Source organism: Schistocerca cancellata, chromosome 4 (assembly GCF_023864275.1).
Source record: "Schistocerca cancellata isolate TAMUIC-IGC-003103 chromosome 4, iqSchCanc2.1, whole genome shotgun sequence".
NCBI classification, from domain to species: domain Eukaryota; kingdom Metazoa; phylum Arthropoda; class Insecta; order Orthoptera; family Acrididae; genus Schistocerca; species Schistocerca cancellata.
In genome coordinates this window covers 689,397,909-689,421,186 of record NC_064629.1, presented here as the reverse complement: position 1 = coordinate 689,421,186, position 23,278 = coordinate 689,397,909, and the positions used below count along the sequence as shown (strand labels likewise).

At 38.5% G+C, this 23,278-nt stretch overlaps 1 protein-coding gene across 1 annotated transcript in view; it reads left to right on the top strand.

The window, feature by feature from the left end:
* The window catches only part of LOC126184382 (E3 ubiquitin-protein ligase HUWE1-like), a 219,850-nt gene that overhangs the window by 53,060 nt on the left and 143,512 nt on the right, over window positions 1-23,278 (top strand). The window contains exons 15-18 of the mRNA XM_049926767.1: window positions 1,432-1,591; window positions 7,559-7,736; window positions 12,159-12,243; window positions 19,670-19,915. Coding sequence (XP_049782724.1) covers window positions 1,432-1,591; window positions 7,559-7,736; window positions 12,159-12,243; window positions 19,670-19,915 — 669 coding nt within the window. The remainder of the gene's footprint in view (window positions 1-1,431; window positions 1,592-7,558; window positions 7,737-12,158; window positions 12,244-19,669; window positions 19,916-23,278) is intronic.

The window sequence follows — 23,278 nt, the reverse complement described above, 5'->3', positions numbered from 1 at the left end:
GATAGATGTTACTCTCATCACTCTGTGATATCTGGATTCATGACCAGCTCTCTGACCATAGGGTGTTGCCTGCTCAGATGTCTTTCTCTGGATTCCAAGCCATGTGGATATCCCAGGGAATAAACTGACCATCTACTTGGCTAAAGAAGCAATTACTCACCCAACGTTCACCTTTGATTCCAGATACGGTTTTGTGGGTGAAAACAAGACCTTTCATCGCTCTGAAACGATCATCATCCAGTGGAGTACTGTCCCCTCTAACAAATGCCACACTGTTGAGGAGACTACTATTGCTTGGTAGTCATCCTTCCATTTCTCCTGGAAAGAGTCCACCATCCTGTATCACCTCCAAATTGAACATACCATATTAAACTATAGTTTTATTATATGTAACAAGCCATCACCTTTTTTGTGATTGTGGAGCCTTGCAGACAGCAACTAACATCTTGGTAGAATGGCCCCTTCTTCTGGCTCTCTGTACTGAACATGGTCCTGTAGATTATCTACATTTAATGTTGGTGGATGACTAATTGACCATGAAAATGGTTCTCAATTTTCTCTGTGAAAGTGGTTTTTATTCTCAGATCCTTCATTGAGTTGGCAGGGGAATTTGATGTGCGTGGGGTTTCTCTCACCACAATGAGCCCTTGAAGCTCCCTCATCTGCTCTGATCCACGTATTGGTCTGACCCATATGCTTTTACTTATCTATAAATTATTGCTCAGCTATAGCATCAATATTTTCCATCTCCAAAATTCCATGGTCAGCACGTCTTTGCTGCTACGCGGAGGACATGGGTTCGATTCTCGGTCCTGCTGAGGATTTTTCTTTAATGGGAGGAGTGGAGTAGGGTGCAATGAGGTTTGTTAGGCCAATTGAGGAGCTATTTGAATGAGTAGTAGTGCCTCCAAGGTCAAGAAAGCCAACAATTCCCAGGAGAGCGGTGCGCTGACCCCCACGTCCCTCTATACTGCACCTGATGATGCCATTGGAAGAGGATGGCACAACAGTCCACTGGTCCATCAGGGCCAGAATGTGGAGCACTGCTTTCTTGTTATGGCATCAACATTGCTTTCAGCACCTAAATTCTCCTACGTACTTCCATAATCTGATCAAATTTCTTGCAAAGGCCACTAATTCCAGATGAACTATCAATTGACTGGGGGACTGATGACCTCACTGTTTATTCCCTTAACCAACCAACCAACCTACCTACCTACCTATCTGCCTGAACAAAAGGTTAGGTCTTGGCTTTTTTTGTTGACAGTACTAGGATTGAGGTTGAATTTCCTAGATGTGCTGACCAGCCTTTCCAATTCTCAGAGATTTTAAAACGTTTCTGATCAGATTAATAATAATAATAATAATAATAATAATAATAATAATAATAATAATAATAATGTCATTACATTTTATGATTTATGTTTACAGATGATGCCACAGGAAGTGCCCAAGTCGAAGAACTAGAAGAAATTGCCAGTGATGCTGCAAATACAGTTGCTCAAGACTCATCTGAGAGGACAAGCACTGAAAATCAACAGAACAGGGAAGAGCAAGACAGTGAGAATGCTTCTACAGATACAAATGCCAGGTGCTAATAAAAATATCATTTAATTACTGTACTAAATTTGATTCACAATATTTTAGAACATGTAGGCCTATACACAGTATTACTGTTACCTTGCTGTGCACATATTCACATTTAAGATATGAGGAACAAGTTGCTGTCAGTTTGGAACAAGAAGTAATGTACTAGATTTTCTTTCTTCTGAACATTTAATTGATAATGCTTGTGGTATTTGCAGATGTTTTAATTTTGCTTTTGCAGTTAGCACTGCTCATCAAAGAATTTATTGCACTGCCTTTTGTCTCCCAGTGAGTGCATGGTACAATGGTTATCACAGGGGACTCACATTTGGGGGTTCAAAGAGTTCTCTGGTATTCTAGAATAACATTTTGTGATACTTCCCTAAACCACTTAAGGTGAATACTAGTGTTGTGACTTCTGAAAGGTTACTGGCAATTTCCTGTGATTGCATTATGTCTTTAATGGCCTTTTTGTTGAAATTATGTCAAACCCTAGTCAATCTGATTTTCCTCTTCCATCCTGTATTCAGCTTTTCAAGTAAAATCGTACATTGCTCGAGACACTAGAGTCAGATTCAGGAGGAACACCTTACAAATTCCTATTTGGCCATTCACAACTAGGTGTGCCATGGTTTCCTGGATTAAAAACGGTTAATCTAAGAATTGTTACTTTGAAAATTAGATTGATAGTTTTCTTCCCTGTCTCTCATATCAGAACTCCTACTCCATACCTAATGACACATCTTTGCATAATGTTAAATTCTTGTCTTCCTTATTCTTCTTATAACTCACTAAGAAAGTATTTTATTCAGTACTTCACTGCCCATTTTTTCCCATAGGTGGGAAACTGTTTGTAGAAGCCTCAAAATGGATCTGTGAGGAGCCAGTATTGTAGGGTAACCTAAACATATAGCCTTGTTTTGCAGAATATTCTTTGAGTTAGTCGTATCTCTTAATCTGGTGGAAAAACTATTGCTGCACTTTCATTTAAATTCTATTAGTGTGTCTGCTACACACATTCTTGCAGTAATTCTGCCAATTTTTCATTGTTTCATTTGTTGTTTCCTTAACATAACTTTTCTCTTTTGTTATTATATCCTAATTAGTTTTCATCCTTTTTGTTTTTTGTGTTTAGGAATTTTTGCCCGGTTTGATCAGTCAAAATAAACCTGACACTCATTCAACTTCAGTGTATAGGACTCCATGTTGAACCACCTTAAGTATGCTAGCACACTATTAGAATACCCACCATTGTTCATTGTAAGTTTATAAACAAGCCCACCACTTCCATTGGAGTGCTGTAGGTGGTGTGGAACTGGAACCAATGGTCATCCATCACTGCTGGTGCAAGTCGTGGAAGTGAAGTGAAGTGTTGTGTAAGAGCCAGTCCCAGTTAGTTGTCCAGATCAATGTAGAAATGTGGACACTTCAGTCTTTGGGGAAGACAAGAGCTGTATTTACAAGGCTGTATGCACAACTTCCTGGTTTGACACACACTCGGGCATCCTATTGTACCTCAATTGCCCCACTAAATCAACAGATTTTCATCCTGTGGACAATGTCTGGGATTACATGAACGGTGGTGAAACAGAGCAACCAACGTTTTTACTATTTGCTAGTACCAGCTGTGGCTTCAGCTGGATATGGTATACTTGAAGACACTTGTAGACTTCCTTACTCACAGAACTGGGGTCATTATCAAAGCTAGATGTGATGTTACACAAAATTATCATGATTTCTTCAGGCAGTTAACAATTTCTATTTAATGAATGTTGGTGCACATAATTGTTCATCAAACTCGGTTTCATCCTGTCATGTAATTAATTTATTTGTTACTTTTTTATTTTATTGTTCTCATATGGATTTGTGTAACAAGGTCATGACTTGGTAGATTGCCTGCTAGAAATTAAGCACCCAGAAGACATAATCAGATGTCACTGTACCTTTGTACACATACACACCATCAGTGGGTATGTAAATTACCAGTAGAACAGCCACCAGAGACATTATTGTTGTTCATCTGTAGAGGTTACAGGGCATAAAGTTACCTTCCATTAGGAATGTGCAATGCACTCAAAGACGGTGATAAGATTTAAAAATGATCGAGTACAGCAATGAGTCATCCTTTCCTTTCAGGAAAGGATGACTTGGAAGGTTACAAGGCACAACATGGTATATAAACGGCATGAACAGCATCAGACAGTGAGTGATCACTGTGAAGCACATGGAGATGCTGAATATTCATGTGAGACAGTGTATCAGCACCAGAAAGAGTTGGAAAGGGGCCTCACAGTATCTCTCTACTTGGCCGGGTGGTCAAATCGTGCTACATCCAGATTTTCAAGGCATTATGATGTGACAGTGGCAGTGTGAGGGCAGGCATAATAGTTGTCAAGTTTCAGCCAACCGCAATCACTGTATTGCCCCAATCACATCTTAATCCACTCACATCTGCAGCTGACATGCAAAAAAGTCACTGACTCCATGCAGTATTCTACATTATCTCGCTTTTCTGGTAGAACACAAGCAGCAGCCAGGCTACAGAATTACCATCCCATGTGAAGGCTGTCATTAACACACAAACACAGATGGCTGCATTTGGAGTGGTGCCAGACTGGGGAGCATGCACTGCTGATAAATGGCATCACATTTTGTTCATCAATGAATTGTGGTTTTTCACTATCCTTGATGACTGTTGTCAGTGATTGTTGGAGACCTGAGGTGAGATTCCAGTAAGTTACTTCTGGCATCATGGTGTGGGAATGATTGGGTATGACTTCATGGTGCAGATGGTAATGGTTAAAGGAACTGTGACAGAACAATAGTATGTTGAATAACATATTGGTTTCTCAAGTATTACCTCTCATGTGACATCTCTTTTTCAATAGGATGATGCTTGTCCACACATGGCACATGCCTCTATGAATTTTCTGCATGATGTTGAAGTACTCTTGTGAAGGCTATCAAAGACCAGGTAAAATATTTGTGGGCCAGTTTGCCAGAGGAGAGGATACAATGGCTTTGTGGGACCCTTCTCAACTGAGTCAATCTGTGTATCCAGGCCAGAAGGGATGAAATGCCATACTGATACAGGGGTTCATACTGCTAAGGTCTTTGTAAATTTGATTTTACTCGATGTTAACAAATTTTTCTTCTTCAGAACCGCTTTCCTTGCCATTGCCAGTCTACATTTTATATCTTCTCTACTTTGACCATCATTAGTTATTTTGCTCCCCAAATAATAAAACTCATTTACAACTTTAAGTGTCTCATTTCCTAATCTAATACCCTCAGCATCACCTGATTTAATTCAACTACATTCCATTATCCTCGTTTTGCTTTTGTTGATGTTCATCTTATATCCTCCTTTCAAGACACTGTCCATTCCGTTCAACTGCTCTTGCAAGTCCTTTGCTGTCTCTGATAGAATTACAATGTCATCGGCGAACCTGAAAGTTTTTATTTCTTCTCCATGGATTTCAATACCTACTCCAAATTTTTCTTTTGTTTCCTTTACTGCTTGCTCAATATACAGATTGAATAACATCAGGGAGAGACTACAACCCTGTCTCGCTCCCTTCCCAACCACTGCTTCCCTTTCATGCCCCTCGACTCTTATAACTGCCATCTGGTTTCTGTACAAATTGTATATAGCCTTTCGCTCCCTGTATTTTACCCCTACCACCTTTAGAATTTGAAAGAGAGCACTCCAGTCAACATTGTCAAAAGCTTTCTCTAAGTCTACAAATGCTAGAGACGTAGGTTTGCCTTTCCTTAATCTATCTTCTAAGATAAGTTGTAGGGTCAGTATTGCCTCACGTGTTCCAACATTTCTACGGAATCCAAACTGATCTTCCCCGAGGTCGGCTTCTACCAGTTTCTCCATTCATCTGTAAAGAATTCGTGTTAGTAATTTGCAGCTGTGACTTATTAAACTGATAGTTCGGTAATTTTCACATCTGTCAATACCTGCTTTCTTTGGGATTGGAATTATTATATCTTCTTGAAGTCTGAGAGTATTTCGCCTGTCTCGTTCATCTTGCTCACCAGATGGTAGAGTTTTGTCATGACTGGCTCTCCCAAGGCCATCAGTAGTTCCAATGGAATGTTGTCAACTCCCAGGGCCTTGTTTCGACTCAGGTCTTTCATTGCTCTGTCAGACTCTTCACGCACTATCGTATCTCCCATTTCATCTACATCTACATCCTCTTCCATTTCCATAATATTGTCCTCAAGTACATCGCCCTTATATAGACCCTCTATATACTCCTTCCACCATTCTGCTTTCCCTTCTTTGCTTAGAACTGGGTTTCCATCTGAGCTCTTGATATTCATACAAGTGGTTCTCTTTTCTCCAAAGGTCTCTTTAATTTTCCTGTAGGCAGTATCTGTCTTACCCCTCGTGAGATAAGCATCTACATACTTACATTTGTCCTCTAGCCATCCTTGCTTAGCCATTTTGCATTTCACGTCGATCTCATTTTTGAGACGTCTGTATTCCTTTTTGCCCGCTTCATTTACTGCATTTTTATATTTTCTCCTTTCATCAATTAAATTCAACATTTCTTCTGTTTTTTCAATTTCTTTAGTTTTAATCTACTGTTCATAACCAATAGATTGTGGTCAGAGTCCACATCTGCCCCTGGAAATGTCTTAAAATTTAAAACCTGGTTCCTAAAGCTCTGTCTTACCATTATATAATCTATCTGATACCTTGTAGTATCTCCAGGCTTCTTCCATGTATACAACCTTCTTTCATGATTCTTGAACCAAGTGTTACCTATGATTAAGTTATGCTCTGTGCAAAACTCTACCAGGTTGCTTCCTCTTTCATTTCTTAGCCCCAATCCATATTCACCTACTATGTTTCCTTCTCTCCCTTTTCCTACTCTCGAATTCCAGTCACCCATGACTATTAAATATTTGTCTACCTTCACTACCTGAATAATTTCTTTTATCATCATACATTTCATCAATTTCTTCATCTGCAGAGCTAGTTGGCATATAAACCTGTACTACTGTAGTAGGCGTGGGCTTCGTGCCTATCTTGGCCACAATAATGCATTCACTATGCTGTTTGTAGTAGCTTACTCGCACTCCTATTTTTTTTTTATTCATTATTAAACCTACTCCTGCATTACCCCTACTTGATTTTGTTTTTATAACCCTGTATTCACCTGACCAAAAGTCTTGTTCCTCCTGCCACCGAACTTCACTAATTCCCACTATATCTAACTTCCATTTCCCTTTTCAAATTTTCTAATCTATCTGCCCGGTTAAGGGATCTGACATTCCGATAAATAGTTTGGACAAGAAGAGAATAGAAGCTTTCGAAATGTGGTGCTACAGAAGAATGCTGAAGATTAGATGGGCAGATCACATAACTAATGATGAAGTATTGAATAGAATTGGGGAGAAGAGGAGTATGTGGCACAACTTGACAAAAAGAAGGTACCGGTTTATAGGACATGTTCTGAGTCATCAAGGGATCACAAATTTAGAATTGGAGGGCAGCGTGGAGGGTAAAAATCGTAGAGGGAGACCAAGAGATGAATACACTAAGCAGATTCAGAAGGATGTGGGTTGCAGTAAGTACTGGGAGATGAAGAAGCTTGCACAGGATAGGGTAGCATGGAGAGCTGCATCAAACCAGTCTCAGGACTGAAGACAACAACAACAAAAGCACATAAATAATTTCACATTCCAGCTGCACCCATGAAGTTACATTCCATATTCTCCTTCCCTTCTGGTTGCTTCACATTTTCAGCAGGCATTGTATACTGGAACTGTTCACAAAATACTTTGTCCTAAAAACAGATGTAACTGGACTTAGTTAGAAGAAAGAACTAACATGTGCAGCTTCAAATTTTTTGATTACAGCAAGTAAAAATGCAAGGAACTCAGATTATTTGTTCATAAACTCACCCTTAATAAGTAATCTTTAACTCATACTCTGAATATATGCTTTCAGGAGAGACGGTGCTGTTGATGACGCAATGGTCCTGAATTCTGATTATGGAGCAGAAGTTGAAGTTGAAGTAGAACCAAATTCTAGAGGAGGAGATGCTGCTAGTGCACTTCCTTCAACAGCAGAAACTCAACCTCAGTTTAGAGAAAATTCTGCCCAGTCTATACAGTTCGAAAATAGAGTAAGCTAAAAGTTCTTATTGTTAAAATTACTTAAGAAAACTTACCTTCTTACTACTACATACAAAGGACATTCATTACTTTGGGAGACTGTAGAAGGCTCTACACAATCTCTAGTACTTTTCACTTTTTTTTATGTGTTGATGGCGAGGGGAGAGGGGGGGTCATCATCGTATGTACGAAGTTTCTTTGACCTTCGAAGGAGACTGGTGACGTTGGTATCTAAATCACATTTTGTTTATCTGGACATGTAATTCTTACCTTTATAGATTTTTTTTAAAGGTTGTGGTGAGAGGGGGGGGGGGGGGAGGGGGGAACTGACACAGAACATTCTAATGTTATGTCTTTGCATTCTGTTTGATAGTGACAAAGACTGTGAATTTTGTAGTTCATTGAAATAGAAATATTGGAAAGTATTAACAGGAAGGTACTCAGACATCGTACGTTTTATGAGAACCTGATTAAAAAACTCTTGAGAATCATGTCCACCAAATCATTTATGTATGTAGAAAATAATAGCAGTCTCACCACACTTCCCTGGGCACTCCTGATTATATCCTGGTCTCCGATGAACACATGCTGCTGAGGACAACATACTGGGTTCTATTACTTAAGAAGTCTTAGAGCCACTCACATATTTGGGAATGTATTCCATATGGTTGTACCTTCTTTAAGTCTGCAGATGCATTTCGGAAATCTAGGAGTGTGGAATCTGCCTGTTGCCCTTAATCCGTAGTTTGCGGTACATCGTGCAAGAAAAGGGCAAGCTAAGTTTTTCATGAGCAATGCTCTCTAAATCTGTGCTGATTCATGGACGTAAGGTTGTTGGTATCTAAGAAATGTATTATATCTGTACTTCAAGTATATTCAGGAGTTCTGCAGCAAACCAATATGGGTCCATTCTTCTAGCCATTTTATATAGAGGAGTCACCTGCATGTTTGGATATCCATGTGATTGGTTGTGTGAATGTGTGTACTTGCACAAGGGAAAGAGAAGACTTGAAGGAAGGCTAGTATAAATATTTCACTGTTTGTGTTTCTGTATGCCAAATATCAGTCAGCTATAGGTGAGTGGTTTTCTTTCCATTATTTTGTGTATTATTCCATTCAGGAATTTCTATTGTGGTTCCCCATAGAATTCACTTGGGTCCAATTAATTTGGCTCGCACACAGTCATACAGCTATACTTTCTTTCCACACACTATTCATTAGTGGAACTGAGATATACATCAATATACCCTATAAAAGATGTACTGTCTGCCACGCTCTTCAGTAATTCATGGAGAATAAGATGAAAACTGCAGAAAGAGGCAGGATAATCTGACAGGTAATTCATTCATTACATTTGTGTAATATTATGCAAATTTCAGAGAACACATCAGCAGTTTTATGTAGGAATGGCAATGCCAGATAGATAAAAAATGATTTCTATTTGGGAAATGATAGTATTACAAACAACTACAAAATCCATATTTGTAGACGACAGATGTACATATGTCTATCATTCATAAAAATATATTTCTATGTGTATTGCTTGGAACTATTAAACATCTAAACAAATGATTATGAACAAAAAAAGAAAAGAAAAAAAACAGTGACCTGTAAAACCAAGGAACCATAATATGGAGTTGTAGAGTAATTTCAAGAAAAATTTACATAATTGATGACTCAGATTGCGTTGTTAGCTGTCTCATGTGGAAAATGTGGTTTTTTGGTGTCCTCTGATTTTTGTAATTTTGAGTGGGGTAAATTGATGCTACAGTGTTTACTGTTGACACACTTGTGTAGAAGGTGTCAAAAATTCAGCTAAGTAAAAAAATCCATAGTTTTGTATGCTTACTTATGTATATAATTCGACTTCGGATTATGTCTTTGATGAGATTGTGTTGTTAGGTAAGTCGACCTGTTTGTTTTTGTCCCATGATCTCTCATTCTCTGTGTTACGGCTTGTTTGTATCATGATACAGTATATATAATTCATAGTACTAGTTTATAGTCAGTTGTAAACTAAATTTGTGTTTCCAGAATGAAATTTTCACTCTGCAACAGAGTGTGCGCTGATATGAAACTTCCTGGCAGATTAAAACTGTGTGCCGGGCTGAGACTCGAACCCAGGATCTTTGCCTTTCACGGGCAAGTGCTCTACCAACTGAGCTACCCAAGCACGACTCACGCCCCATCCTCACAGCTTTACTTCTGCCAGTATCTCGTCTCCTATCTTCCAAACTTTACAGAAGCTCTCCTGTGAACCTTGCAGAACTAGCACTCCTGAAAGAAAGGGTATTGCGGAGACATGGCTTAGGCACAGCTTGGGGGATGTTTCCAGAATGAAATTTTCCCTCTGCAGCAGAGTGTGCACTGATATGAAACTTCCTGGCATATTAAAACTGTGTGCCAGTCTGAGACTCGAACTGGGGACCTTTGCCTTTTGTGGGCAAGTGCTCTACCAATTTCTGTTTTTTAAAAATGATAGCAAGAGATGGGGAGGATCACCATGTGCTCTATGTATATACTTGGAGGTCTCATTTAACATATTTAACAGGCTGTTGTGGCAGTCATTGAGAGGACAAGATACAAGAAGCTGCAGATTGTGGTGCATGTTTGAGTGAACACTGCCTAGTGTCTTGTCTCTGAAGTCATATTTGGTTTATTCTAGTGAATGGCAGAGACTGTTGAGAAGATTGATCTTGCTCATGGAGGTTGAAGGAAGCTCACAATCTGCAGCATTGTTCCCTGAACTGAATAGGGTCCTCAGTTCTGAGCTAACCAGGCAACTTGAACTGGAGACTTTGAATGTTACAGGCTGACGTGTTATGCTTGCAGCATATGAATGAGAGCTAGAGTCTCTCACTAAATGAGTCAGGGGTGCACTACACATCAGAGGTTGCTATCCCAATGGCTGGGTGTGTATGCAAAGCACACAAGGGTTTATATAACTTGTAACTATAGGAGGCACCAAAGCATTATTTTAATACCCAGAGAAATGCTGCTGTCCCCACTTCCACTGAAACAATTTAAATCCTAGTAAAGTACTGCTGAAACCTTTTCAAGTGTCAGAGTTTGAAGCAATTCTAAAACATTATGGGCTCATATAATACTAGATCCAGAAAGCTGACTAAACACATAAATTGACAGTAAGGACATTATCAAGGTAAAAATCAGTGTATATTGAAAGTAAGTTTGAGATGGAGATGGTGTATTTGTTGCAGCAGACACTCAATTCCACAGAGAAATTGAAGATCTGTGTAAGATTATTTGGGCAAGTATTAGTATCAAGTGTGTGCAGAAACTTAGCTGTGTCCTTCTACTGACAAGACTCATCACCAGATGTAAAGGAAAACTTTGAGTTAACCTGAGCTTATTAGTAATTACATTTCTGGCTTCAATTATCCATTGATTGATTGGTAAAATTACAGTTTAGTAAGTGGTGAGTGTAACAGGACATCCTCTGAAATAACTGAAAACTACTTGGAACAACTTGTTCAGAAGCCCTCATATGCTGGAAATACATTAAATCCATTGTTAGCAAAAAACCTGAATTCTGTGGATTTTTGTATGCTTTTAATGGGTATCTGTGACCATGAAGCCATTCTAACAAAGATTACTGAAGTACAAAGGCAAATAGACTAAGTAAAAAGGTATACATGTTCAGTAAATTAGATTCAGGAAGTAGTGCCATACCTTAAAAAAGAAGTCAAAACATTTTCCGCCGGTCAGCAGCATCTGAAGGAACTTCAGTTGACATTTAAAAGAATAGGTGACCAAACATTGGATTGATAGGTACCTAGTAGAGCAGTTTGTGACTGGAGGAACCTCCCATGGTAAAAAATTTCTGTGAAGAAACTAAAGAAACGGACATCACTGCACAACAGGTTTAAAACGAAGCATAGGGCTATAGGTAGATGCTGAATGAAAAGTGTTTGACTGTCAAAAGGGTAATGTGTGATGCTGTCAATAGCTACCGTAGCAGAATTTACCTAAAGATGTCTCGCAAAACCCAAAAAAGTACTTGTCGGCCTGGGCCCTGTACTGCAAAGATCAGTTGAAGTTCCAAAGAAGTAGTGCACACCAAGGGTTCATTTAATCACTCGAAGGAGCAATCCCCCTCACCAGAAAAAATGGTTTTTATGAACAGAACTCACATCTTGCACTGCCACACACAGACATAACAATTCAGTATCACTTTGAAGAAAGGTGGAACATTTAATGTGTGCTGACTAGTAGCAGTTGTATCATTTGTCATGAAAACTCGAAACTCTTGTACCATACACTGCAAAGCTAATGTGAATCTCCCCCTTGCTCAGATTCTGGGTATGCTTTTGTATAGGAGAGTGCACTTTCTATGGTTGCCCATTAAGAGTGCAAGATACAAAACTGTATGAGATATTATTGCTACAGTTTTTAATGTTTAAAATAATTTACAGGGTACAGCTGAACTTGACAGTGACGATTCAGACGATTCCGAACCTTCAGATACTGACGTCAACCACATGGATGATGATGAAGAAGGTATGTAAGTGCATTCTTTATATGCCAGTTAACCTTAAAATCCTAATGAAACTGCATGCCCCTAATAAAGAGCACCTTTATCTTCATAGATCTCCAGAAATTGTGTGTCCTAGTTAAAGTACATTTTTCCCCATTGGTAATGATGATTACATTTCTTCCTTTCATTATTTTATAAAACATTACTAACCTGACTGACTATAACTGAGGCACACCTGAGAGCACACAGCACATAAACAAGAGTAAAAATGTTGCTGAATTTTTGGGCAGTGTCAGTCTACAGAATGTTTACAAACACAAACAACATGCACATGGGTAAAGTGTAGTACAGTGCTATTGGTTGAGGCACTATAGCCTTGTTTTGTTTGTTTCTGTGTGTATTTTGGGGGTGAGGGGTGGGAGGGGGACAGATGATTAAGTTTATTCTATCCAGGACTTCCCAGTATCATTTATTATTATTCATGTAATTATTAATTACTCACCAGAGGTCTGCATTATAGCTGGAAAACAGTTGTATGCTCAAGCTTATCTGCTAGAAGGTGGACCGCGTTAATATTATTTTCTCTAAGGATAGGAATAGAGAGTAAAATCCAGGAGGCTTGTAACTAATTGAGAATGTTACAATAAAAACACCCTTATGCTGTCAATTATTCTGAAAAATTTACTTGTGCTTCTGCATTTCTGCTGAACCTCAGATTTATAAGTAGCTCATTGTCTTGTAGATAATAGGAAAAGGAAGTATGTGTAATCTGCTTCACCAATGAGACCAAAACCTTAAAAAGCCCATTTATGATTGGGTAAGGGAGGAATTATTTTGTCTAATAATCCAGAATGATCTCAGAGACAAGTAAACCAGAATAATAAAGGAAACAGCTACTATGCTAAGGCAGGAGAAATGGAAGTATTACAAGGAACTAATAAAAGAAGCAGAGGAGGATTGTATTCATCACATGACAAGACAAATGTACCAAAAAATAAGGGAAGCAACACAAAAATATAAAAAGAGAGATACATTTATTACAGAAACCCAAGGAAAAATCCTTTAAAGTGATACTGTAGTAGAACAGCATTGGGCAGACTGCTTCGCTAATTTACTAAACTGCGAAGATCCCATTGAAGCTCTTTTATGTGACGTGCCAGACACAGTAGACATCAAAGTAGAGCCACCCAGTGAAGGATAAATATAGGCAATAATTAAAAAATTTTTAAATAATAAAGCTTTGGGTGATGATAAAGATAGGGGTGAACTAATAAAAAATGGAGGGCCAGAATTGCTAAAAAGAATCCTAAAATTGAAAGAATCGTGAAATTGATGAGGAAAGTATGGGTATATGAGAAAATGCCCTACAACTGGAAAACTGCCATAGTCTGCCCCATTTTAAAAAAGAATGACCCTCTGGATTGTAATAATGATAAGAGGAATTTCACTCCTTAATGTAACCTACAAAATCCCATCACAGTGTCTACTCCAGAGAATGATAACACTAGCTGAAGGAATCATAGGTGGCTATCTTAGAAGAGACAGGTCAACTAGTGATCACCTCTTTACTCCCTGACAGATAACTGAGAAAGGGTGGGAACATAATGTTGACATCCACATGGTATTTGTTGACTTCAAAAAAGCTTATGACAGCATGTACAGGAGCACAATAACCAGGGTTCTCAAAGAGTTTGTGTCCTGAAAAGTTAATATGCCTAGTACGCTAGCTGCGGTGGCAGAGAGGTTCTGGGTGCTTCAGTCCGGAACCGTGCGACTGCTATGGTCGCATGTTCGAATCCTGCCTTGAGCATGGATGTGTATGATATCCTTAGGTTAGTTAGGTTTACGTAGTTCTAAGTTCTAGGGGACTGATGACCTCAGATGTTTTGTCCCATAGTGCTCAGAGCCATTTGAACCATTTGAATGCCTAGTACAGGTATGCTTGGAGGAAACCTATTGCAAAATAAAGACCAACACAGGAGTGTCAAAGAAGTTTGAAGTCAGAACAGGCCTTAGACAAGGAGGTGCTTTATCTCCAATATTTTTCAATCTGGTTTTAGAAACGGTAGATAGAGAACACCAAAAAGTAAACCCAGTTGGAGTAAAGATGGGTAGGAATAAAATACATAGTCTTGCTTATGCAGACAGTGTTGTCCTAATAAGTGGAAACAAAGACGACCTACAACTCGTGACAAGTTCCTACAGAAACGTTGCAAGGAAAGTAGGATTTGGAATTAATGAGAAGAAAACAGAGTACGTGGTCGTGAGCAAGGCACCCAATCGTGGTAGTCCACTGCCAATTGATCTCACTTTTAGAAGAGTAGATGCTTACAAATATTTGGGAAGCATCATCAATGAACAGAATAAAATGGAAATTGAAATTAAAGTGAGGATAGCAGCAGCAAATAAAGCTTATTTTAGCCTACAGTGTGTAAACTTTTAGATGGCAGACCTCTCCCTAGTCCTGAATCGGTAGAAGTCGGTAAACGTCGGGAGGCTTCGGTAGGCAAGCAGTTTTGACTGCTACCAACTTACGTAGCTGACTGTGTTGTACAAGGTATTCATTGTCGTGTGCTTCGTTAATGTTTTGGCGCTGTACTGTGTCTGCATGTTTTTATTGTGCAGTTGTGCTAAACATTATCAAAATGAGTGAAGAGGCAGTTGCTGGCCTTATCTCGGGAGTCGCCAACAACACCTACCGGTAGGCCTATGGTTCGAAGGAAACCAGTATTACGTATCGATGCTTGCAAAAGTTATATTGCGTGTGATTGAATACTGCGAAAGGGAAAGGGAGCAGAAAAAATTGCTTCACCCCATTTACAAATCTTCATTGAGAGCTGCTACATACACAGGACAAAGCATGCGTAGCATTGGAAGATTCAACACAGTTTTCCAAGAATCATCCTGGCGTATCACCACAACGCCTAGCAAGAAAAGGTGAGTTCCCATTTCAGATATATTGTTCATGATCACTTTGAAGGAGCCCCCTATTTCGTCCGAATTACCTTATATTTCATTTTTCCTTGCTACCATATTGCTTTGTATGGAAACACCACCGGTTACAGTATTATTTCGAAATGCATTCATATTACAGTACATTTCCAAATTCAAAATGCACAGAGGGCAGACATTTGTATATATAGAGATTTGTATATATAGAGATTGACAGTTACGTTATACTATATGACCTGTTTAAGTACATTTAAATTTCATAATTAATAGTTCAACATCACGGGGAATGAAATAAAAAATTGCGAGTAGTGGGAATCAAACCTGGGTCCGTTGCGTGACAAGCCTTTACCTAATCAATTGGGCTACGCATGCAACAGCAACGTAACTGTTGAAACATTGTCTATTACTCTTTTCGGGCATTCGGAGAACAACACACCAAAGTTTCATTGCAATCGGATGAATGGTTTGTGAGCACATAGTAGGCAAACATATACATACATTCATTTTTATATATATAGATTTCAATGTACATGATGATTTCAGTTTCGTTAACGAACCACATTTAAAGCGAGTTTTACTTCCAAGCTTTTTGTCTGCTTTCGGGTATGCATGACGCGCAATTTGTAGTGCCAGCACTGCAACTGGTAGGCGTGCCTTGTCCCCCCCCCCCCCCCCCTCCCAACGGCTCCTCTCCCCTCGCCAGCCAGTGCTTGCTTCCGCCTCTCCCCACACTCCCCTCACAACTCTGCCGTCTTACAGTTAACACACTGTACGAGATGTGTTATCCAGTACAGCTGTTTTCAGAAATTTTAAACTTAGGCTATATCAGAGTGTAATTCTGACAGTAGCTCTATATGGATCAGAAATCTTCACATTTAGAAAACGAGATGAACAAAAATTATTAGTTTTTGAAAGGAAAATATTAAGGAAAATTTTTGGGCCCTAGAGAGACTCAGAAAAACAGGAGTGCAGAATACTTAAAAACTAGGAACTGAAGGAGCTATATCAACAGGCTGATACTAGTCAAAGGATGAAGAAGAGGAGACTGATGTGGGCTGGACATCTAATTGAGATGCAGGAGGAATGACTACATAAAGTAGCATTCTCTGGAGCCATAGAGGGCAGAAGGAAGCTTGGAAGGCCACGAACCAGATGGAAAGATAACATCAATGAGGACGCGGTGGCAATCTCAAAGACCCAAGCAGCAGTTGAAGAAGAAGAAGAAGAATCCAGAATGAAACTTCCTAGCAAGTTAAAACTGTGATCTGGATTGAGACTTGAACTCGGGTCCTTTGCTTTGCCTGCAAATGGCAAAGCTCCCGAGTTCAACTCTCGATCCGGCACACAGATTTAATCTGTCGGGAAGTTTCTTGTCTAATAATTTTTGCATATTACACAATTAATTTTTATCACTGCATATGAGGTTCATTTCAAGAAGGTAGAGTGATTTTGCATTATCATTGTCCTGTCTTTTAATACAGGAGAAATGAATCTCTGACAGACTGAAAACTTTGTGCTAATCTACAACATGAATCTCTCTAGCTTCTATAGACACTTCCATGTAGAATGAGGTACCCAAGCAACTTCATAGACTGTTTTCAATTCAACTTTCCATACATCTTTTTGTATCCCGCCTGGAAGGCAGTGCATGGGTAGGAGCAGGAAAAGGTCAAAATCTCTCGGTACTGCTGTGTGAATTAAAATCACCTTTACTTTAGCAACAAGAGTAATACATAACTTTTCCCTGAGGTGCAAAACTGAGGCGAAGTGTCCCGGCTGTCTGCTCCTCATCAAATGGGCAGAATCTGGATGGAGCTCATGGAACTCTCCCGCTCCGGCTAGAGTGCGCTGTCATCAGTGTCTCATAGTGCCAACTTACGAAACTATGCCGTGGCATTGTTGTTGTCAATATCACACATCTCATACAGAGGCACAGGAATAGTACACCTGCAGGAAAGATACTTTGATGATCATTAACACAGTTATATTCCCAATTAACTTTTAAAATCTAGTGGACAACTGAGTTAAATGAGAATTATGCATTGAAAGATGATTTGAAATCAGGTGTTAAAGTTTCACATACAGTCCTCTCCTGAAAGAGTTAGCCACACACACTTCATGGCTTCTGTCTACCACTACACACTTCTTGCCTTGAGCGTTAACAAATACTCCTTCCTTGCAAAGGAACAATATTAAGAATCTTATAGTGAATACACAGCAAGAAATTTATTAATAGAAAGTGGCTTTTTACACTTCTGCTGTATTGTATTGTATAAAATACTAAATATAGCAGAAGTGAAAAAATGTCACCTTCTTAATATTAACAATGCTTCTGTCAGTGCTCACAGGTGACTAGGAGATAGTACCTCCAAATTCAAAAGTTTGAGTAATGTCAGTTATGAATTAATCAGTTAAAGTGAGTCAGCATTGTAGGTATCCGCTACCAAATCATTATACTGCAGGGCATAAGCGAAAACGATGTGCATAGGTTTAATTTAAATTTAAATGGTACACTTAAGGTGTAATATCATAGCACACACTGACGAAAATATTATCCAGGTGGTGCCATGACATTTGCTGCAGCAAGTTCACATAGAATGCAGTTGTTTGCTGTAATGCCATGCATCATGTCACTGCACAGCTTGTGTGTTCGTGATGCCCTCAGAGGAATATGTTATTTCTCAAGCAGTTCTTAGGGAACAATTTGGTTGTAGAAATTTATAATTTCACACCTTATAACCTCATGTCACTATTTGACTATGAGCTAGTTATCTTTCCTTATTGGTTATAGTTGATATTATTATGATAATTTAGCGTGTAACTTGTGAAGTGTACTTCCACATTTACTCTAGATTGGATCGTACAATTTAAGTAATGCATTCATAGATCTTGTATTGTACAATCTAGTCATTAGCTGTTTCATGTATGATGCACTGAAGTGCAGACTTCACTGTGCAAATAAACTAATTAGTCTACCAAAATTATTTTTAAGACTACAGGCACAGACTATAAATACTACCCAGCAGTATATTTATGAACAAAGCAGGTACTTCATTTTGTTGATGTCATTTCTTGCCATGACAGTTAACCTTACATCCAAACTGGAGTAAGAAGCACTTGATTGCAAGGGGACTATGTCATAGTTTACTCGCCATAGATATAAAAAAAATGAATTTGTTCTTTTTGCAGAAGTAAGAAGCATTTTATTTATTTATTTTTAATAAACATTAAAACTGATACCTTCATGTTATTAGATCAACAAGTAGTAAAGTCAGTTGTCAGACCTCACATTACTGTGACACAAGTGAAAATGTAATACAAAATTCTGAATGTCCAAGCAGGACTAACTGGGACTGCTGCTAAACAACCTAAATTTCTTCAAAGTGGGTATCTAAATTGAGGGTCATATATGGCAATTCCTTTTAGAAAATAATAGTTTTTTCAACAATTACATTTGTGGAACAGTTACATGAAGTCACAGCTAAATAAGCAAAGTACAGTATTTTGAAGAATTCACTAATTAGAGAGTAGCATTTCAAAAGAAAACTAAGCTTGATAGGCATAACCTGATCTTATATTTTGATACAAAACTCACAACTGTACTAAGAAAACATTCCACATTCTTTGTGACAAAAGTGCTATTGACAAGTGTAACAGAAGTGTCTGGTCTGTATCACATGACATTTGAATATTATAGACTGCAGGGGATATCTCAGTGTGGTAAGCACAAATCATCTGGTGCAGCCACAGCTAATTTTGCTAAGGTGCTGCTGAGGCAAATTTCACACGATGTGGGCCATCTGGAGAATCCATTGCTCTGCTGATTGTGGTGCTGCCACAGTAAATTTTGTCCAGCAAACAACTGAGTCAGTGCAGGAAGTACTTCATTGTGATAGGGTGTCCAGTGGGTGTGGCAAATCAGCAATTCCTGAGTAGGAAGCATCCTTTTACCCCCCTCCCCCAAGTGTGTGTGTGTGTGTGTGTGTGTGTGTGTGTGTGTGTGTGTGTGTCCTGTATTATTGTCATGATGGCTATGTATTACTGCTCCTGCCTTTAAGCCTTCAGAAATGAATTGCTTAATCTGCATTTAGTGCATTTTGTATATCACTTGCAACCTTGTCTGTATGAGTGCTGACTGATCTATCTTCTTACAGCTCTTGTTAACAAGTAAATATATTATTCAATATAGATAAATCACAAGGCACAGAATTGCACCAGTGAATTTTTTTACAATAAAAAGGTAAAATTAATGTTTTGGGTTAGGTGGGATATTAATAAACCTCCTTGTGTAGACTTTTGTGCAGTTATTTGTGATACTGGTGGGACTGATAAACTAAACATTTAAAAATCAAGAAATATTGGTTTTGATATTTTTCATTCTTTGGCTCTTGAAGAATTCCAGTGCAAGACTGAGCAAGCCCAAGTTAACAATCATTTGAGTAACATATACACCAGACAAATATGTAGCGATTTAGAAAATATTTTATATATTCTTAGGTGATGAAAATGAAGAAGAAGGTGGTTCAGGTTATGAAGAAGATAATCTAGAATTCTTTGAATCAGATGAGGATTTGTTCCGCATTCCTGGTCTTGAACGGGAAGGTGATGACCTCCTCATGATTCAATATGCTGACGCTGAGGCAGGTGGGTCAAGGACGGGCCCACGTACCTCCTGGAATTCAAATACTGTACCACTAGCAACTGGAAGCAATGAGGATGCACCAAATGGAAATGAGAATGCAGGTATTTAAAAGTTTTTAACAGAAAGTCTCTTCTTTCATGCTGATTTGATAGATGTGCATCCATTTTAATACACTAAAAACTGTTATTCCAATTATGTTGTCTGTACTTTTTTCCTCTTATGCACTTGGTTCCAGATAGTTTACTTAATTTTGATGACTCCTGTGTTGCTAGTAATTTGTCAGCACTTGTTTTCCCTTTCTCCTATTTTCTGTGTGCAGCCTGGTGCTACCTTTAGTTGTTGCCCTTCCCAACTCTGACTTTGTAAGCACAAAGAAATAAAAGTAGGACTAATACAAAATATGAAAATCACTTTCAAAATATATATTAGTGAAGACTTTTTCTCATGTCCAGTACATGTTCCTTGCATTCCATTAATTTACAGTTTTATAGGAAGCCACTGAAAGTATATGATGGTGATAGGTCTCACAAAAAGTATAAACTTTAGTATGCCATTATTTGATGAAAATCTAATAAAAATAAATTTGTTTTTTTAAATGTGCTCCAGAGCTCTGATAAACTTCAGAAACAATAGTATGAAATACTAGAAGCTGTTGTTAAAATCACTTTTTTAATAACTGACCCGGATTGGCCAAAGACCATTTTTTCAGCACCTGCAGTACAAATGTCATTAATACAGATAATTCAGGTGAAAAAGTGTGTTTTGCTTATCGAAGGATGCTTTTAACAGCAGCTTATGGTGTTACTTGATGTCACTTCTCAAAATAATTTTGTTCACCTGTCACAAAAGAATGATGGCTCATGAGAGTTTAGCACTGTTTTTCAGTTACATCAGAGGTCCATGTCTTACAGCCATTAAAATTGAATTTTTCTCTATGCCATTGCAGTTTCCATACCTCCTACTAAAACCAATGGATTGAATGTGGGTTACTGGTTTTGACTTTTCTGGAGAGAGGATCCTCTACATATTCATAATGTAGTTACATGTGTACCTCTTAAATCAATTTATTTTAGAAATTCCTTTTCATTCTTTTGGAATTCAAAGACAAGGATCAGATTAATGGAAATCAGGAAAAATTTATTTCTAAGCTGATGAATTGTAGCATCCATAACATTTGCTTACAAATCTTTAATATTATTATTTATGAAGTATGTAATTGTTGCTTATGAATCACTTTTCAGTTAGCAAAAAACTTTTAAACTGGAAGATGAGACATCCAGGCTAAGAGATACATGTTGTTATAGTTGTCAGTGTGACTCCTGAATGACTTCAGTGGTGTGGTTTTGGTGTCGAGGGCTGTAATGAAACAAAAAGACACTTCTGAAACATATGGGTCAGTTGTTGGCACAATAATGTATTCTACAGCTCAGAGAATGAAATTAATGCTTCTTGTGTATGACTGAGAAATTTCTGAACTTTTCAGTGTAGTAATTATTATTTCATTGTTTTACAATCCAGATTTTGACCTTCAGCCATTTTCAAGTTCAAAAACTGAGTCACAAAAGCAAGAAACAGGGCAACCATGAAAAAGAAATGTATAAATACCATGATTAGTTACCTGATTTATATGTCAAAAAGGTAAAGAATCATGGTATTTATACACTATTTTTCATGGTTGCTTCTTTAATTTATACTTCTATTGTTTGTTCCATTTGCTTTGTACTTGAAAATGACCTGTCATAATCTGAACTGTATAACAATAAAATAAAAATTTCTAGTGATATGGTGGCACCATCATTCGAAACATTTACCATGACTGTGGCTCCAGCCAAAATAGAAATTTTCAGTGTGTGTCGCTGCTACGTTTGTCCTGAAAGTTTTATTTCAGCTCCCATTTCGTATATGCCTAATGGTACTTCATAGACATAAATAACTAGATTAACTATGTACGCTCATCGTAATGCCACAAGTCACATTGCTAACTTTACATCTGCAATCTACTAGCAAAATAAAGCCATGGTAGGCAATTGTCTCCATATAAAATCTACCTAAAAGATGAAATTATTTGTCCTACTCAGACTTCAACTTGGATCATCATGCTGAGCAAGGAAGCACATTGGTATAATACTGTACTGAAATTCAAGAGGATTACAGTTCAAATCCCCATCCGATCATACAGATTTAGTGGTTTTTGTTTTGGTTTTTGTTTCCGTAAATTCTTTAAGGATACTGTCAGTTTTCTGTGGTAATGAAACTGAGCTCTAACTCTAGCTCTAATGACGCCATCATTGACGGGATGTTTGTTTTTGAATTGTCTTTCCTTTGGTATGTTGTGCATTGCCAACTTAGTCATTCAAGCACTTAAATAACCGAACTTGGGGATAGGCTGCAAACCAAATGGAATTCATGCAACAGTAAAACCCCATGTTAACAAAACTGCTTTTAACGAATATTGTCATGTAAAAGAAGGTGTAATTAGATGAGAGACGAACACTAACTTCACTTAACGAAGGTTTATTCAGCACTGGCTCATACAAGTGTGCAGAGCAAACTGCCTCCAGCCAGAACATGCACAGTATATATACAGCTACAGAACATTCCAGTACAGTGCTTCTTGACATTTGTGGATACTTCTAGAATGTACTCAAAGTGAATATAGAAATGAAAATTTTACAGTTCAGGTGAGTTTTGAACTGACGACCCTCCATGCAACAGTCAAGTAGAACGTCTTTCGCCACTACACTCTTAGACACATTTCCACTTATTGCCTGTCGCTGGAGCTTTGAATTTACCCTGGGTTGTAGGGTCCTTATAGGCCTTAATTCGAAGGACGTGGACCATATCTCTGATCTTTCATAGTCTTGTGTCGGGGTCAAAATCTTCAACTTCATAAGTAACCTCAGACAACTGTCTTACAACCTTGTAAAATTTGGAGTACTGCCTGAGGAGCATCTCAGAGAGACCAACCTTCCGAACAGAAGTGAAGATCCAGATGAGGTCACCAGGCTGGTAGACAACAGAACGGTAGCCCGTGTCATACCTTTGGCGGTCGTTTTCTTGAGCCTGCAGCATGTAGAGTTGAGCTAACTGCTGAGCTTCCCCAGCTCTGGTTAACACCTGGCCCATGTAGTTGTCCACGTCATCAGGATGTATCAGAAACACAGTGTCCATCGTCGTAGTCGCCTCACACCCATGCACCAGGAAAAATGGTGTAAATCCTGTGGTGTCTAGTTTGGTGGTGTTGTAGGCAAATGTCACGAAAGGTAGCACCTCATCCCAGTTGCTCTGCTCAACATTGATGAACATTGACAGCATGTCAGCCAAGGTCTTATTAAGGCATTCAATAAGCCCGTTAGTTTGCGGATGGTAGGCAGTTGTCATGTGATGAGTAGTGTTGCACCAATGGTTTATCTCTGTCACAAGATTCAATTGAAAAACATTCCATCGATGCGTAAGTAATGACC